The following is a 20184-nucleotide window of genomic DNA, read 5'->3' on the forward strand; positions in this document are numbered from 1 at the left end:
GAATGTAGTTGTGCAAGGATGCTTGAATGTAGATTTTTTATGAATTCCTGAAATTGTTTTGTGTGTGTGAAATTCACAGTACTTGAGTAATTCTATTATGTAAAATTCATCTCTTCTTTCCAATATATTTGTCTCAATGTTTCCTCTAAAATTCATTGTTCTTGAATTTGATGCTTGATACAATTCCATTCATAAAATAATCAGCCGGTTAATTTAAAATTATATAGACAGTTAGTGGTTCATTCACAAAATAATCATTCGTTACACATCTAGAAGGTAAAGTAATCATTCATTCATAAATTAGCGCTACACCAAATATTGGTGTTATCGAACCAATCTGTAACGTAGTTGTACATAAAATACTAGTTTTATAAAACTAATATGTTACTTAGTTGTACCTATACTGAGGCGTTTAGTTCAGCACTTAGCAAAAAAATGACTGTACAGTCAGTCATTACATATGACATCCCAAAAAACAGCAGCCTATAATTTCTATTTACCATAAAAAACGTTTCCTTCTCGTAAAAGTACTTTCCTATGCTTTCTTGCGACGCAATGAAGACAACGCCTCGGCTAATTCCCCTTGTCTTTCCCCCTCGGCTAGCTCCTCTGATTGCACCTCTGCTGGCTCCTCCAATTGCAAATTTGTTGGCTCCTTAATTGCACCTATGCTGGCTCCTCCGATTGCACCTCTGCCAGTACCTCTGATTTCTCCTCGGCTTGAGCTTGAAACAGTTGGCATTGCGTAGGAAGGAGATGTTATTGTCGAAGCTGCTTCACTTGTTGTTGTGGGACGACTTCTGAGTTGAGGACTACCCAAAAATTTAGCCATTTTCTGGCCAGGCAGTTGTTCAACAAACCATAGAAACATAAAACATAACAATTCTACACAAAACAACACATAACAATTCAAGACCAAAGAACAATAAGATACCCTTTCATATCTGTTTCCTGTTTCCTCAATTGTAAGCATGCCATAACCTTCGCGAACCTGCAACCTCACAAGTAATTATTCATCAACAAAAGGATGTAATTTAATCAACAATATTATATTAACAGTAGAAGACAATGCATTTTTGTTATTTTCCATTTTGGCATTTTCTGTTTCAGTGTTTCTCCCGTGCTACATAGTCTGTTTGTGTAGACTCTCAGCTGCAATTTCTCAAGTACCGTTTATGGTGTGTCATGTCAGGGCAGTTATTAGAAACTATGCTAGAAATGCAGGAATAAACATGTTGTTGCAGCAGCAGGGTGCTATCTTATGGGGTGAAAACATCAGTTGGATCATATTTAGAAGGGTCAACACAGTACTCTAGAATTGTAAACATGTATTTCAGTGCTAGCTCTCACGTTACATATAACAGAAGGGTCAAATAAGCATCAAAGTCAAGTGTTAATGTACAATAGAAATAGCAAGCATCAAATTCAACAACAAACTAGCAACCTATTGAACAGCCGTCAAATCTTATCTAAGCTAGTTCCAGTTAAGAGACACTTGCTAAAAACATATACAGTCAGTTACTACAAAAACATAAATTACAAATTTCATTACTAACCTTTCAAAGCTCCTTTTGTCTGACTCGCTTCTCAAGCGAAGTTAATTTTAGAGGTCTCGTGCTAATTGATGGTTGTTGTGGGTCTGCTGGACTAGGATTGGTCTTCCGTGGTCGACCTCTTTTTCCCTGCAAAATAATTGAATGAGTAGAAGCCAGGTTTGGTGCCAGCTTAAATAACAAAAATAACAAAAGTAATTACCGGACGCTTTTCTACATTTTGAACTGGTGTATTATGTCGTTCAGGGCATGTCCATTGTCCATACGTATTGCAAACCTTACAAGTCATGAGGATGCCACGCCTTCCCAACCTTGAAGAGGTCCTGGTTCTCTTCTTCAGGTTTTCTCCTTCACATGTTTTTAGGCTTGTCTAGCATTTTCTTAAAGAGCGGTGGCTTAATTGGATACCCCTCTGATGAAGGCCATATGTTTTTACCGTTCATAGGCTCTAAACCAAACTGGTATGCTGCATATACCGATGAACAGAGTAATATTCATCGACGCAGGTAGCTGTATCGCCGCTCTTCTAGTGAATGGCTACACAGGCATGTGGACAAGGTAGTCTAGTAAGCTGCCACACCCTACATACATAGGTCTGATTCCTCATATCAACCACAAATCCATCTTGTCCCATCGCGATTTGGAATTTATCGTTCAATCCCGGCTTAACTTGACACAGCCTGCTGAGGTATTTTTGCTCTTCAAGCTTCTTCCTTATTCGAGAGCAAATGTGTAACACCCCGTAAATTTTCAGCATTTTTCCGACAAATTTTCCGATCGTTTTGAAGTAAAAATCAAAGTTAATGGTCTAGTTCGTGTTGGTTCGTGAGTGGGTTAATTTGTGGTTCAACCATTTAATATTTTAAAATCAAAAAGAAAAAAAAAAGAAAAAAGAAAAAATGTTAATTCTCGTACGAGACACAAGGTCTCGTACGAGACCTTTGCTTTCAAAGGCCTGGTCTCGTTCGAGACCAGGAATTTCGAATGAGACCCAGCCTTAAATGGCTGAGTCTTGTTCGAGAAAAGCCAAGCTCATTGAGCTTATCACCCGCCTACCTTCAAGCCCATTTTTAACCTAGATCCTTTCGATATTTAAAGACGTTTTCTAAACGGAAAATCTTCTCCACATTTCAAATAAACCCTAGACATCATCCCCTTGTTCATTCGCTGAGAAACGAAGCCGTAATCATCCCTCAAACTCTGCTGTTCGGTAAGTTTTCTTATTCCTTTAATTTCAGTTTTGGCTTTAGACGGCACTTCCGTATTCTTAATCGTTCTCTCTCGTTTCTAGATCGAAATCAATACCGTTTGCTTCCAGACGTTCTAGACTCGTGTACCTTCGATTCCCCACCTCGTTTTCGTTGAACGGTACGATATCGATCTCGTTTCAATCGCCGTACGGTTTACCGTTTTGTGTTTGCTTTCACTGTTCTTGAATTGGCATGTTGCTGCCGATGCTTGCTCTGTTCTTTGGCTATGATTTTGTTTTGTCACTGATCAAGATTAGCTCGGCATGTTAGTCGTTAATTAATTAAAATGTTTGTTTCGGTTGTGTGTTTATAGTATTCAATCTCGGCTCCATGGATGTGTTCTTGTTCGTCTTGCCACTATTACATGGTTTGTGATTTTGAGTTATTGTTAGGTTATGATTAATGAGATGGATTGATTGTAAAGTTTGATTAATTGATTATGTTTTGAGAGTTGAATTCTTGATTAAGAAATATGCAGTAATAAGGAAAAATGGAGTTCTGCCTTATGAATCTTAGGCTCTGCGGGTTGATGAGTTTTAAAATGGAAAAGATGGTCAATTGCTCAATTTGATTCCCAAGGTGTTTTGGTTAAAACAATTAAACCCTTAAGTTATACCGTAGCGTTGTTTTTCGATAATCACCTTTGCGATTGTTTTGATTATGATTAGTAAATTTATAAGTCATAATTAAGTTGATAGAATTACTCGGGAAATTATTTTGAGTTTTGAAATTTAAAGTGGCTAAATTACAATTTAGTCCCTGAGCGGTTTTAAAAACTTATTTAAATTAAGCTTTTGGTTAGTAATTTTATATTTTGTTTTAATTATAAACAAAAGCAATTAATTTGATTTTAAATATCAAATTGGCTAAAGTACAGTTTAGTCCCTAATTGGCTAAAGTACAGTTTAGCCCCTAAATTTTTATAAATTTAAAATGACTAGATTTTTGGATTGTAACTTGGATTACTTGAAATTGAAGTTATTGAGTTCTTCTTTTAAAATGGATTATTATTTTATTGAATTATTTTATAAATATAAACTCGGGTTTATATTGATAAACGTTTTGAGTCGGGTTAGACTTGGATCACCCGACAAGTGAGGTTAGCTTGGTAGTTAATGATAACTCGGCTAATCCACTATTTGGAAATTAATTATTATTTAAAGATTATTAAATAATATTTATAAATTGGATTTTAAAGCGAGAACTCAATAGACTTATATTAATTGGGCTTTATTACCTATTGGGTATTTTTGTGTGTTCTGGTTTGTATTATTCCGACGTGCTATTTGTACTAGTCCTATGTGGTGTCTAGTACTCTCTAGAGTTAGGGTCTGTTTTTAATAATTATTTTATTTGTCTAGACCCGTATATTGTTCGTGCTCCAGAGGCGAACCAAGATTAGTTGCTTGCCGGTCATCTCGTGGATTAGCAAGCAGTGAGTTTGTACTTACTATTTACCGCTTTATTAAGTAAATTGTTATTTTAAATATTAAATATATATACTGTACGTATAATTCGAAGTGTTTTTATATTATGGCTCTTAGTTGGAACATGCTACCTAATGGGCATCGTTAGGACTGCGTGCGCACCGGTAATGATCTGGGTAAGGTATTTATGGAAATGTGGTAACTCGGTGTGAGCATAGCTCTCGGGACCAAATAGAGTAACTCGGTGTAGCACAGCTCTCGGGACTCTGAATATGGTAAAGTGTGGTCAGTGGTAACTCGGTGTAGCTCAGCTATCGGGACCAGGCCTATTGGATTATGTTATTTATTTAGAATTGTGGATTAGGGTTCCAACTATTATTCGTAATACCGTTATTAAATGTTTTAAACGGTTTTAAAGGTTTTCCACTTAATAAATGTAGATTTAGGCTGGATTAATGGAAAGCATGTTATTTTAAATGTCGAATATTATAACTGTTAGATTTAGGCTGGATTCTCGGTTGCCCCCGAGCATTGGTTTTCTGCAGGTTTATGTGTTTGAATGGAATTGAAAGGCTAGCTACGGGTTTTGATACTACATTACCCATACCCTAGCGCCGGTCGCGATTCATGAAAATGGGTCGTGAGTCGCGATTCATGAAAATGGGTCGTGACAAAATGGAATCCTCGACACTGCTCATATGGGTAACTTGTTGTGCATTCTCTCCATTAAAGAACATCGAATTTCCTCGAGCATATCGATGACATGTTTCGCTCTTGCCTTAACAATGTAGCCATTGAAATTTTCAGCTACAATTTTATCGATTATATCAGACTTCGGCCATTCCCTCAGGAACACTTTGCAAAATTTATGTCGTCCTCGTCGCATGAAGTCATTATAATCTACCTTATTTTCTTCTTTCATTTCAGCCAACCCTTTGTCATGTGCGACTTGATAAGTACTTCGGGCCACCTTCAAAAAAAATTTCTTCCACTCCTGACCCTTGAAATCTTTCTTTCAGTTGCAATAGATATGCCTTGCACAATTTCGATGTTCTCCGTGTGGAGCAAGCTTGCTTATGTCATTAGGCAATCCCTATAAAAAACACAATAATTTAATCAAACTCAATCACCACCAATATCATTACACTAACAAACATACTACTCCAAAAATTACCAGAATTCAGAACTCATCTCTATTTAGGAATTCTTAGACATAAAATTAAATCAATAAAAATTAGGGTTAATTCCATAAAAAATCATGACCTTTACACAAAATTTCATTTTAATCACGACTTTTAAAAGTTGCCATATAAAATCATGAACTTTCATTTTTTTTTCAATTCTATCACCAAATCCATTTCTTGTGTATTTTTGCTGACGTGTCCACTAGAATCCGGCGGATTTAAAAAAAATGAAAAGTAAAAATATACCGAAAAACTAATCGGTGATAGATTTGAAAAAAAAATAAAAATTCATGGTTTTATATGACAACTTTTAAAAGTCTTGATTAAAATGAAACTTCGTGTAAATTAATCCTAAAAATTAACAACATCTAAGAGCAATCCAACATTTAATCAAATTCACCATTTTAATCAAATTCAGCATTTAACTCAAATTCAACAGTTTACGTTTTGTTAATGAAGCTCCACCCATTGTCGTCTATGATACCCAACTCTTCAAACAAAATTTGTAGAAACTACGTCCAATATTCTTCGTTCTCAGACTCCATAACCGCCCAACATATAGGGAACATCTGATTGTTTTCGTCCTTAGCAATAGCAGATAGCAATGCTCCCCCAAGAAACGTGTTTAGGAAGCAGCCATCAAACCCTATTATAGGCCTACATCCCTTCATAAACCCTTTCCTCAAGCCACTAAAGCCCACATAAAACCCCTTGAATGTAGTGTCATCGTGAAGTATAAACTCAAACCTGCCATCCGGATCGACTCGCTTCAACTCTATTATATAGGACTGCAACCTCGCATAGTGGTCAACCACAAACCCTCTAAGCAATTGTAATGCATGTCCGTTGGCTCTGTATGCCTTAGAGTTTGTAATTTGCACATAATACTTGTCCATTACATCGTCAATCAACACTACAGCCGTCAAGTTTGGATTCCTCCAAATTTTGTCCCAAGTATTCAGTCGCAATCCAGCCATATGAGGCTTGTCTATTCTTAATCTTCCTGTTGCACGTGTGCCCAATATTAACCCTTTTGATAGTAAAGGAATGTGTCTTTCGATCAAACCTTGCAAACAGCCTCCAAGTGAAATTATCATCGCAATGCCTTTCAACTTGCTTTTGAATCGTTCTTATGTTCCTCAAATTGTACCCGTTCAAAATGGCCCATTTTGTAATAGCAGCTGCACACTCTTTTGAATCTATAAAACCATTCCAGCTTTGAATTTCAAGTTTTTATGATCTGACTTAGGATCATAAATAACAGCCTACTTCTTCCTACGCCTCTGCTCGCCTGCACTTTCTCCCTCCTCGCTACTGACATCAGAATCCACATCGCCATCAGACGTAGCATACTCACTTCATTTTTTGAATTGCCTTTTTGGCTCAAAACCATGGCATTACTGAAATCCACATGTTTCTCTGGAGGAACATAGTTTTTAAATCAAGTCTTGCTCTCCCTCGCAAATTTGTACTCTTCATCATCAGAAAGATCACCATCCGAAAGATCATCATTGGTATCACTCTCTTGAACCGGCAAGTAATCGGGATCTTCAATTTCTGCATCTTCAAAATAGCCTTTAATGTCACCATATTCTGCCCCGAGAGTCCCATCAACCACATCAGCCCCGACAGCAGGATTCACATCAGCCCCGGCAGCGGCAGCGGTAGTCATATCAACCACATCATCCTCGGTTGTAATATTTGCACGCTTTGGAGTCCGGATAATCACATCAGCCATGGTTGTATCATTTGCACACTTTGGAGTCCCCACAGTCAGATTTATGGCTTTGGAGTCCCGACAGTCATATTTTTTCGTTTATTCGATGTCCCGGTAGTGGCATTTGTAGATGTTGCAGCCTTAGCATTCCCGGAGGTAGCCGCATTCTTTGCCAATTTCCCTACAACATACAGTTGCACCATACCAAGTTCCTTTGCTTGCTTGGATGTCATTAAGTCCACGGCATGCTCTTGACAATTAAACTCCTGTAACCCACAAGCTCCGTAGTCTCGATAATACAATACATACTCCCGGTAGCCTATCTCCTCCAAAAATCCAGTCAAGTCGTTGTATCCCACTTTCGCAGGATCCAAGTTGTGACGAATCACAAACACGCCACCCAAATAAAAAGTCTCCCCCTTCGTCACTGTAATAGCGCCACCATGATTAATATATACAGAAACTTCCATTCTGCAAAGTAAACACCACAAATTGATTACAACAAAAACACAAAAATAACAGCATAATTCATTTTAGTAGTAGACAACTTTAGTCAACTTAAAACATATTTTCAAAGTTATAAGGTATGGCCAACTTATCCATCTGATATACTGAAAGAATTCAGAACCATACTTTGAGCATAACTGAGCTTCGGGCTTTAGCTCATGTTGCATAGACATCACACTCAAAACTTAGAATTAACATTTCATTTTAGAACTTGAGAAAAAGGTTACAATCATAGTAATAAAATCCTGGTATTCTACTGTAAGCAGTTTATGCCTTTATTTTGACAGGCGCATCAGTAAAACAACATTAGATTTCAGTTCTGTAAAAAAACGAGGAAATTCAAATATTATATGAAACATGTCCATTAAGTTGTCTACTAAAATTAGGTTTCAGTTCTGGCCACAAACTATGGTTTTAAGTTGAATAAATTTGTCTACTAAAATTAGGTTTCAGTTATGAACACAAAATAGGGTTTTCATTACCACTTCGCAAAATGAAATTACGGAAATACAAACACGCAGAATTCAAAAAACGAAGTAGAAAAAGTTCAAACAAACATACCTTTTCAGAGCGATCCACGCCCACCTTTTCAAAACGATCCACTTCCACCAACGGACTCGAAGCTTGATGATTCAATGATTTACAGTCGAAGAATTTGAAAGGGTTCGAATGTTGTGCAGATTTAGGGTTCATCGATGAAAATTAGGGTGCACAGTTTTAGGGTTCATAATTTGGAAGGAGTTAGGGTTCCATCGTTTTTTTTTAGTTTAAGTGAAAATGGAAATGAAAGAACAGATTCAGCATTTGTGAGATGCAAAACGGCAGCGTGCTGATTGCTTAGCCAAAAAGCTGTCATTTTGCGCTTTCATTTTAAACACATATGAAATGGTTCGTTTCACATGTGGAGTCATACGTGGAATGCCACGCAGGACTCAGGCCTCCACGTCAGTTTCCGACCATCGGAAATTATTTTTGTGTTGTTTTGAAAATAAATGAAAGGTCATGATCTCGATTGCCACCTTTTAAAGATCGAGTTAGTTTTAAAAAATGGTGCAAAAGTGGTGATTTTTTATATAATTAACCCAAAATTTAATATAAAAGCTTTTGTATAAAAGTGATATATTACATGGGCTTCTAAATGAATTTTGCCTAATAAATAAACAAATTGTTTGGTTAAGGTCTTAGATAGTGGAAAAGAGATAGACGAGAATCAAATAATTATGTTATAACAAATAAAACAAGTTGTTTGGTTAAGGTTTGCAGTGGTGGATAAGAGAAGGATGAGTGAGGAGAATCTAATAATCATACAAACAAATAAAAACAAGTGCATACGTAATAAAATAATGGAATCAAGATCTAGTCACCTTGGAGAGCACATAAAAAAAGCGGCATTCAACAATGTATAGCTAAGACTTTAGTTTTTTCTTTCTTTTTTATTATAACTAAATAAATAGTATATTAAACTCCCTACATCATTGAACTTATCTATAATTATAAAAAAATTTAATAGCATAAAAAATCATGAAGTTTAGCGGATTTTGCAAGTTTAACATAAAATTTCAATTTCGACAAATTAATACACCAACTTTTAATTTTTTGCAATTTTAGAACCAATCAATTTTTCTGAAAATTGATGATGTGTACACAGAAAAACCACTTTCCAGCGTCCACATCAGCATTTTTCTAACGGAAAATTGATCGGTGCTAAAATTGCAAAAAATCAAAAGTTGATGTATCAATTTGACAAAATTGAAAGTTTATGTTAAATTTGTAAAACACGCTAAAGTTTGTGATCTTTTACGCCATTAAACTTTATAAAAAAAGATATTAAATCTTATTTTGTTATAAAAAAGTCACTAAATTATACTCTTTGTTATAAAGGGGGTTCACTCATGTAAAACAACGTCATTTTTGCTGACGTACATACTTCAATGACCTTTCTATAATAGAAAGCACTGTTTTAGAAACCAAATCGGACCGGCCGATTCGACAGGTTAAACCAAAACCAGTTGGCTGTCTGGTTGTTTAAGTCCTTAGAACCAGAAATTTGGTCCAACCAGTTTGGTCCGGAGTAAACCGGTAGAACCGGATTGAACCAGTGAAACAGAACCGGATTAGACCGACCGGTTCAACCACACATACATATTTTTACATATTTTTAGAAGCTATATAAATCAAACTTTTAATTATATTGCCTTTTTATTTTTTTTATTTGATGTTTTTATTCTAAAATCAGTAAAATCAATTTAATGGTGTGATTTTTTATATGATTCATTTGGTAATAAATTATAATAAATGAGTTCAAAGTGGTAAATTTTAATATTTAAGTCAAATACAAATAGTTGTTTATTTCCATATTAATTAGAATTAAATTTAACTAATATATGAAATTCTAATTATTTTTTAAATAATTACTCCCTCCGTCCCGTTTAAGAAGGGACATATCCCATTTTTATTTGTCCCATCTAAGAAGGCCATATCGTGTTTTCTGTGCCAATTTATGTTGAACTTCTACTTTTATCCCTTTAGTTATTTCAATATGTATTAAATGCAACTCAATTTACAATAAATCTATACTATTATTAGGAGAAACTACACTAATAAATAGGGGTAGACATGACAAAATAAAATATTGTCTTATTTTATTAATTTTTGTGCAAAACTCATTTGTCCCTTCTTAAACGGGACGGAGGGAGTATAAAAGATTATCTAAGGAATGACTATAAATTGAGAGTTTAAAATGGTAAACTTGAAGCAAAAATCTCAAAAAAATTTAGATCATTAAAAATTAAAGAACAAAAATAGAAAAATAAAATTCATTTCAAAAATAGACATAAATTAAGAATCAACTGATGTTAAAAAAGGAAATTTAATTTTGAGATTTTAAGTGGGTTTATGAGGTTTTTAAAATTTGATAAAAAAAAATAAATTTATTAAGTTGGATTAAAGAAATCAAAAACCAAAAAGTTTATACAACATAAAAGTAAAATCTTGTTAATAGAAAAAAAAGAAAATAATGAATTGATGGATAACGAATTCTATTATAAGTATAGTGGAGCCGGGTTGTACGAAATTCATCCTTCGAGCTAAAAGCCAGATAATACGGGTAACTAAATCTGTGAGATTCGCCTTGACCGAAGGAGTATCTGAATCCCGAAGATAAGGCAGAATTCCTGAAGATTCGGATAAAGCGCGTCTTCTAAGGGATTTGCCCAAGAATCAGATCTACGAAGTATCTCTCTTATTTGGACATAAACTCCAGCTTAGGAAGATAAGCTTATTCAGGAAGATATTCCTGAATAAGACTTCTACTTGAATAAGAAACATCTTTCCTATTCAATATAAAACCCTACTAAATAGGAATCACTTTCCTATTCGAAGTCCATAAAGTATACATTCAACTACTATATAAAGAGTTTGAGGTGCCTAGACAGACAATTACATTCATATACAAAAAACGATGCTCGAGCCAATACTGACTTTAGCATCAAAGAGTTAATCGGACAACCACCGTCCGGTTACCTTGTACCCTGTTTTGCAGGATTAATCACCGGATCAGAAGGCAGGCTCCATCAATTGGCGTCGTCTGTGGGAAAAGGCTCAAAAACTTCAGACTAGAAGTTGCTTTTTCTGAACTCGAAAACAAAATTCTCATTGAAGGAATGACTTCTGACGGATCAAACCTCAAGAACAAGCAACCAATGGATCCAAAACACTATCAACAAACACCTGAGGTGATAAACATCACCGGACACCCTAGCTCGAGTACGGTAAAGGCATCCGCTCTCACCAGAAACGATGGGCACGATGACGCTGGTGGGAGTAACACTAAGGGAACCCCTTTTTCCACTCCCTAGTATCAAACTAACCATGTTAGGGGAAGCAATCCCATCGCGCTACCTGACTTTGGAGCAAATAACGAGCAAACACCAACACGGTAACTCTAGATGTGTACCATGAAATCCCCAAAAAGATGTTGGAAGCCTTCCAAGCAAATCTAGACAAAGATGGCCAATGAAGTCAGGCGATCAAACGACAACCATGATGAAACCATAAAAATAATGAGAGAAAATTTCAGCCCACCTCATGCTCGACGGAGACAGAGAGCAAAGAACATAAGGAACCCGAGCTACCAAGGACCGACCAGAGAAGGAGATGAAGGGAGAAATAATGGTGAACAAGAAATTCTAGAAAACCGAGACCATAGGAAGAAAACCAAGGGAACGCTGCTAAAAATGGAGAAAACCAAGACGATGCCCGATGCAGACTCAACTCCAAAAGGGAAGAGAGAAGAGATAAAGAAAAGGAAGATGCCCCTGCAAAAAGCAAAAGGCAAGAAAAAGACACCAGAAAGGCGCAATCCAAAAAGAACTAATAAGATAAGGGCGAATCATGTGAATCCCCCCAGAAAAGCAATACCATGTACGTAACAGAAGAGTATTTAGAGGAAAAAATAGCTAAAGCCCTGAAGAAGTTGAAAGCTGAAGAATTGGACATAGACGAACTAAGAATGAAATGCTCGCCCCTATCAGCGGAAATCCTGAAGGAAACAATTCCTTACAATATGAAGATGCCCATCTTGCCAACGTTCAACGGAGAAGGAGACCCGAGGGACCACACGTCCAGATTCATAGCAACGATGGTTCTACTGAGCATCTCGGATGCAATTTTATGTCGAGCCCTCCCAACCACCCTGACGGGAACCGAGCAGAGATGGTACAACAAGCTCAAGCCGAGATCAATCAAGAATTTCGCAGCCTTGTCAACCGAATTCCTCAATAGGTACCTAACTAACATCCCATCCAAAACAACAATCAGCATCCTGAGATCCTGTATCCAGGAAGAACGTGAAATGCTGAGAAGCTACATCGAGAGATTCAATAAATAAGTTATGAAAATAGATAACTTGAATGTCGACATGGCAACCGAAGCGCTAACGGAAGGAACTCGATTCGGAATATTGGTAGACAAATTGTTGGTCGACAAGCCAACCACTTTTACAAACCTGATGGGGATCCCCAGAAATATTTTGAGCTGGATGAGGGGTGAAGAGCTATCAGATGAAAAGAGGTATAGGGAAAGAACTCGAAAGAGAAATCGAGGGAGAGACCCAAATAAAGATTAGACGACTGACGTCAAAGACCGGAAGAAAGCAGACGATCGCCCCCCAAAGCAGATATGAGCCTAGGATCGACCCAGAGACGACGAACGCAATTACACGCCACTAAACACCAGTAGGACAAACGTCCTCATGTGGATTAAAGAGAACATGAAAAATGTGATATGGCCACCAAAAATGAAAGCTAAGATCAGGGACACCAGAAAATTCTGCAAATTCCACGATGAACATAGGCACGAAACTGACGAATGCAGAGACCTAAACTAGAGATAGAAAGGACGATAGACTCGGGCTAGCTGAGAAAGTATATCGTCCATAAACAAAAGAGTAGCGATAAAGGGGAAAAAGGAAGCCGAGATGACAAACGCAAGGAAAAAGAAGAAAAAAGACCATCCAAAATCCTAGGAACGATACATATGATCAATGGAGGAGGCCACAGCAGCTCAACCATCAGAAAGAGACAGAGGAAAGAAGTGATGAACATCAAAGAAACTAATAAGCGTATATTTTACGTTATTTTTAGGTCATTTATTTACTACTTCTTAGTACTTTATTATGTAAAATATACGCTTATTTAGTTAATTTTACTTGTTTGGTATTTTTTATGAAATATGTAAATAATTGATCATCACTCAAAGAAGATATCAAGATGATTGAATCAAGTTATCCTTGGAAATGAAATAAGTGAACCATGATTCACTCAAGATGTTTATGGAAGGACTTGCTCCCCACTCCACTCTATATGGAAAGAAGAGATCCAAAGCTTGATCATCACTCAAATTCCATAAAGAGAAGAGGGATTCTCAACTTGGGCTCCACTCCTACCAACTCTATAAATAGCTTGCATTTGTGTAGAGAAAACACATCTTTTGAGATCATACATTTTGTAGTTTACATCTTAGTTCATAGACAAAGCCATTAGAGATAGTCTATTTTAGAGTTTTGTTTATCATTTCTACTCTATAGTTTGGGATTATTACACAAAACATGTCGGGATTCTCGAGTTATGGTACAACAATCATTGAGAGATCAATTATTGTTGTGTTCTTGTTAATCATGAAATTTATATATGTCATTATTGAATTTCCTTTAGATATGAGTAGTTAAACCCATTTTCGGGAATTATTAATTGGACTTATGTTTATTTGATCATATTGGGATTTTGAATTGTTGTTAAAATTGTGTGTTGATTAATGCTCTTAATGCTTGAATGTATTTTGGCCAATTCATTCATTGTCCTATGTTTTAATTCTGACTTGAAAAAGCTTAATTAAAATAGATCAGTTAATCAACAACGTATGAGCTAATAACACGAGAGTGAGTTAATGAATACGTGTTCTTGAGGTTTGCTTAATAAATATCATTTAATCACTTGATTAGGTTTATTATAACACGAGAGTGAGTAATTTGCCTATTAATTGGTTATTTGCATGTTTTTATCTATAACGGCTTGAGAGAGAGAGTTATAGATTCATTAGACTAGCATGAACCATAATATGACAACATAATACATAACCCATGAGTTTAATTACATAAATAAAACTAATAATCCCTGATCTTTCATATTATTGTTCAAACCCATTTTTATTAAAAGCTTAAATTTATGCTAAATTATATTTGTTTAATTGCAATTTTATTAAATTAAAATCACTTCAACCAAATTATCCTTTTTGACTATCCAAATTGAGTATCTTAATTGGGTGTATTTAGTTGCTTTCCTTGTGTGTATGATATCCGGATTTCACAGTCTGTATTACGAGTTGACACTGTGCACTTGCAGCATTTTTGTCACGACCCGATTTCCGCTTAGAAACTCGTGTCGAGACCGGCGCTAGGGAATGGGAATGGTTGTTCCGAAACCCGTAGCAAGCCTAGGAAAAACAGTAAAAACTTTTCGCGTTTTGAAAACATAAAAGGTTTCAATTTCTTTTCGCAAGTATTTGAAAACCTTCAATTAAACGTGTAATCAAAACCATGCCATCGCATTTTTGGACTCAGGGTAATACATGTATACTGCACACACCTTGACACAACCCTGCCCAAAAACAATGCCAGCGGTGCAAACCAGTTATCCTGTCAAGTAACTGGTTTAAGCATGCCACTTAATTAATCACAAGGCTTTTATTAAAACCAGGTTTCTTATAAACAACTGGCAAAAGCCCTTTTTATAAAAACATGCCTTTGTCCCAAAATGATACTCACAATAGTTTCATATCAGAGTTTAAACATTTACAATTGAACTACTGTTCGGAGCTAGAACTACTCTGCAGCTCTAGAGTGACCTTTATTTAGTTACAACTTCCAGAAAAAGAATTGGAAGTCTTGTCACGTCAAAATATCATTTACCTGTGAAAAGGGAAATCAACGGGGGTCAAATATGAGTGAATTCACATAGTTACTCAAGCATATTAATAAAAGCAGAAATCGCATGTAAACACACTTTGTGCAGCCAAATAACCGATCCAAATGAAACCCTAAGAGAAACCCCATTTGGTTAACTGTGATTAATGTCACAGTTCGTGCTCTCTTGTTTAACACAGGATGAAATGTGAACTCACATTGTCACAATCATCTTATCTCTGTGTAAGGTTTGCTGGGCCGTAAATTAAATTACTGGCTCCCCAGGATAACCTGTTAGGTCTTGGCCGCTTTGCAAGCATCTGGCCAAAGAACCCAACTAGTATGCAATGCAATGTCTTATTAATACCGGTGATCACACAGTTCTATTGTTGCCCAATAGATAGCACGTTCCAGTGGATCTATATATTGGTTTCAAATCGACTCTATGCAATGCAATTTCAAACACATTTTTAGTTATAAATGTTTTGGCATCAATATTCAAAAGTAAATATGCGAACTCACAAAACCGTTATCCACAAAACAGTTCTCGTTCACCCTCTACTCTCCTGGTCCAGTAGCTTGCTTGCTCGTTGGATCTAGTTAGAAAACAATTGTTAAATACAATTGAAACAAGAATTCTAACTTAAAGAGTAGACTTTCTATTGACATTACTAACATGTAACATATCTATTCTATACTCATATTCGATATCAACTCATAGTCCTCTTAACTATTAACCACTTTGATTAATAGAGGACCCAATTAAAACATCTCTATGTTTTAATTAATCGAACTCCCTTAATTGTCCTAGTTCTTTTAATCCTTTAAACGTCCAGGTTTAAGGTTTAAAGTCCATTTAAATCATCCATAGTTCGACGATTACTTCCGTCGAAAGTTAGGGCAAAAAGCCCCAAAACACTCCCCCCTTCGAGCCATGGCAGCACGATCGTGCAACCCTGTGCACGGTCGTGCTGCCTGGTGCACGTTCGTGCACCTTGGGTGCACGTTCGTGCACCCAGGCTAGTGCACGATCGTGCACTTGGTGCACGGTCGTGCACCATGGCTGGTGCACGTTCGTGCACTATAAGTGCACGTTCGTGCACCAGTCGTGCACAGCCCCGGGAAACTCGATTTCCCGGGCTTTCCGACGTGCTAGAACGCCACTTTTCGATCCTAAACACATATACAAACACCAATCTATCCATTTCCGCTATCGGAACGTAAAATCATTACGTATACGTTCGATTCGATACGGTAACCGTTATATATTCGAATATAATCCATTTTCTATATAACCAAATTCAAAATAACGGTTATAACTTCGATTATTAATGGATTACCGAAGAAATTTGAGTTAGAAACGAGAAATTGGATCGAAACCGTCGAACCTACCGTCGCCGTCGCAATCGCCGAAGCTTTCTGTGCCTAAACCTAAGTTTTAGGTTTTCTGTAGCTAATGAATTCAATTGAATTCATATTGATATATATAGTTTGGCTAAAAGCCAAACTAGTCCCTAGGTATTCACGCGTTACTTTAACCCAAATTCTTAAATATTCGTCCGTAACTAAAACGGACAACGAACTCCAAATTTTATGAAATTTTAACCACGAATTCCATAATTCGTAATTAGAATAAAAACATAATTCTTATTCTCACGGGACTTATATTTTATTTTTAATAAATCATTAAAGATTTATTAGGGCTAAATTAGACCCACTTAATAAAATTTCTATCTCCAAATTCTATAAAATTTTAGGGGTAACTTTCTAAAAATATTTTGTGAATATTGACTCCAAAAATATTCACACGGGACTTATAAATTACCCTATTTTAATTTATAAGCATTTCTTATTTCCCGTTAGTTAAAATATAAATATCCAATTTTTATATTTTAACTTCTATAACTATTTTATATTTCCGGAGATACTATAAATTAAATTTATCCTTAAATTTAATTTACGTTCTCCCGGTCCTATAAATTATTCCTTACGTGGAATAATTTAATCCTTTAATTTTACGGGGTATTACATTCTCCCCACCTTATTAAAATTCGTCCTCGAATTTCAATAAGAACTACGTACCTTGTAAAAACAGGTAAGGATATCGCTGACGCATATCCGCCTCCGTCTCCCACGTACACTCCTCTACAGAATGATTTCTCCACATCACTTTCACCATAGGAATCTCCTTAGTACGAAGTTTCCGTAGTTGAGTATCTACTATCTCAACAGGCTGCTCTTCATAAGAAAGTTCTTCATTAACCTCTACAGTTTGTGGTTGAATCACATGAGAAGGATCTGCGATATATTTTCGCAGCATCGATATGTGAAACACCGGATGAACTTGTGACATATCTGGCGGTAAATCTAATTTATATGCTACCGCTCCGATGCGCTCTATAATCTCATAAGGTCCCACATACCTTGGAGATAACTTGCCCCTCTTTCCAAAACGAATAACACCCTTCATTGGTGATACTTTCAGAAAGACATAGTCACCAACTTGAAATTCTATCTCTTTTCTCTTTGAATCTGCATAACTTTTCTGGCGACTAAAAGCAGTTTCCAATCGTTGCTTAATTAATGGTACCTTCTCTGAGGTAATTTGGATAATCTCTGCTCCTGTCAATTTTCTTTCTCCTACTTCCTCCCAACAGATAGGAGATCGACACTTACGACCGTATAATGCCTCATATGGAGCCATCTCGATACTGGAATGATAGCTGTTGTTGTATGAGAACTCTACTAATGGCAAATACACATCCCAGCTACCTCCAAAATCCAGTACACACAGTCGAAGCATATCTTCCAAAGTCTGAATAGTCCTTTCAGACTGTCCATCAGTTTGCGGATGAAATGCGGTACTAAAATCTAACCGCGTTCCCATCGCTTCTTGCAAACTTCCCCAAAATCTAGAGGTAAATACTGAACCTCTATCTGAAACTATTGACACGGGAATTCCATGTAAACTGACTATCTTGTCAATATATACTTGTGCCAATTTCGCCGCAGTATATGATATCTTAATAGGTATAAAGTGGGCCGACTTCGTCAGACGATCCACTATAACCCATATAGAATCAAAACCTTTCTGCGTCTTAGGCAATCCAACCACAAAGTCCATTGTAATCCTCTCCCACTTCCACTCTGGTATGGGTAGGGGTTGTAAAAATCCATATGGCCTTTGGTGTTCAAGCTTAACTTGCTGACACACTGGACACCTTGCTACAAACTCTGCAATATCTCGCTTCATTCCGTTCCACCAATACATCTCCTTAATATCTCTATACATCTTGGTAGAACCTGGATGAATACTATAAGTTGATCCATGGGTTTCCTCCATGATCTTCTGCCTTAAATTTTCAATATCTGGTACACATAATCTGGTACCATACTTCAGTGTTCCGTTAACAACACTGAAGTCTTGACACTTTCCTTTCTCTACCTCCTCCATGACACGCTTTAGTTGAGGATCTTCACCTTGTAGTTCCCTAATCCTGTCGATTAGAGTTGGTCGCACACTTAATTGGGCTATCAAGCTTCCAAGATAAGAAACTTCAAACCTAATGTTCTGACTGAACATCGTATAGATCTCTTTGATCAATGGCTTTCGCCACTCTGTTGTAACGTGTGCTAAACTTCCTGCAGACTTTCTGCTTAACGCATCAGCTACCACATTAGCTTTACCCGGATGATACTGTATAGTGCAATCATAATCTTTAAGCAACTCTAGCCACCTTCTCTGTCTGAGATTCAATTCACGTTGATCAAAGATATACCTCAAACTTTTATGATCTGTGAATATCTCACACGTTGCACCGTACAAGTAATGTCTCCAGATTTTCAACGCAAAAATTACTGCTGCTAATTCCAGGTCATGAGTAGGATAGTTCACTTCATGCTTTTTCAGTTGGCGTGAAGCGTAAGCTATTACTCGTCCATGTTGCATTAGAACACATCCTAAACCAACTCTTGAAGCATCACAGTAAACAGTGAATCCTTCAATACCTTCAGGTAATGCTAGCACTGGAGCTGTCGTTAGACACTCCTTCAGTTTCTGAAAACTGTTATCGCATTTCTCTGTCCATTCATACTTTGCATTTTTCTGAGTTAACTTCGTCAATGGTGCAGAGATTTTTGAGAAATCTTGCACAAATCTTCTGTAGTATCCTGCTAAACCAAGGAAACTACGAATTTCAGTCACCGAAGTTGGTCGTTTCCATTCCACAACTGCTTCAATCTTCTTTGGATCTACTTTGATTCCATTTTGAGACACAACATGTCCCAAAAATGCCACTTCTTCTAACCAAAATTCACACTTTGAAAACTTGGCGTATAACTGATGCTCCCTCAATGTCTGAAGAACTATGCGCAAATGATGTGCATGCTCCTCCTCCGTACGCGAGTAGATCAAAATATCATCAATGAAAACAATTACAAACTGATCGAAGAAGGGTTTGAATATCCTATTCATCAAATCCATGAAAGCCGCTGGTGCGTTTGTCAATCCAAATGACATAACTAGGAACTCGTAGTGACCATACCGAGTCCTAAAAGCAGTTTTCGAAACATCATCCTCTCGGATCTTTAACTGATGGTATCCTGATCGCAAGTCAATCTTAGAAAAGTACCTTGCTCCTTGCAGTTGATCAAACAAATCATCAATCCTTGGCAATGGGTACTTGTTCTTGATTGTAACTTTGTTCAGCTGTCTGTAATCTATACAGAGCCGAAATGATCCGTCCTTCTTTTTAACAAATAAAACAGGTGCTCCCCATGGTGAAACACTTGGTCTGATAAAACCACAACTAAGTAGTTCCTCTAGTTGATCTTTCAGTTCCTTTAACTCTGCTGGCGCCATTCGATAAGGAGGTATTGATATCGGTTTGGTACCAGGAGTTAACTCAATACAAAACTCTATCTCTCTATCTGGTGGTAATCCCGGTAATTCGTCTGGAAAAACATCTGGATACTCCATTACCACCGGTACATTCTGTACAGTTCCTTGAGCTTTCTCTGTATCCAACACAATAGCCAAGAATGCTTGACATCCTTTTCTCATCATTCGTTGAGCTTTCATAGCTGAG

The 20184-nt window shown here is 36.8% G+C and overlaps 2 protein-coding genes across 3 annotated transcripts; both read right to left on the reverse strand.

The window, feature by feature from the left end:
* Positions 1–535: 535 nt before the first annotated feature.
* On the reverse strand, positions 536–1670 carry LOC126654431 (uncharacterized). Its single transcript, XM_050348274.2, has 2 exons — positions 1557–1670; positions 536–991 (listed from the first exon to the last, which is right to left on the reverse strand). The coding sequence occupies exon 2, from the start codon at positions 971–973 to the stop codon at positions 536–538; it is 438 nt and encodes a 145-aa protein (XP_050204231.1). The 5' UTR covers positions 974–991; positions 1557–1670.
* Positions 1671–4929: 3259 nt separating this feature from the next.
* LOC126654917 (uncharacterized) lies at positions 4930–8470 on the reverse strand. 2 transcript variants are annotated; one of them, XR_007632790.1, is made up of 3 exons: positions 8200–8470; positions 5859–7602; positions 4930–5323 (listed from the first exon to the last, which is right to left on the reverse strand). XR_007632790.1 is itself a non-coding variant. In XM_050348923.1 (2 exons), the coding sequence occupies exon 2, from the start codon at positions 6509–6511 to the stop codon at positions 5927–5929; it is 585 nt and encodes a 194-aa protein (XP_050204880.1). In that variant the 5' UTR covers positions 6512–7602; positions 8200–8470; the 3' UTR covers positions 5738–5926. The 2 variants fall into 2 exon arrangements, 1 of the variants encoding a protein (XP_050204880.1); XM_050348923.1 differs by lacking the exon at positions 4930–5323 and having other exon boundaries at positions 5738–7602.
* Positions 8471–20184: the final 11714 nt, after the last annotated feature.

The sequence above is a fragment of the Mercurialis annua genome, linkage group LG7 (assembly GCF_937616625.2).
Source record: "Mercurialis annua linkage group LG7, ddMerAnnu1.2, whole genome shotgun sequence".
Taxonomy (NCBI): Eukaryota; Viridiplantae; Streptophyta; class Magnoliopsida; order Malpighiales; family Euphorbiaceae; genus Mercurialis; species Mercurialis annua.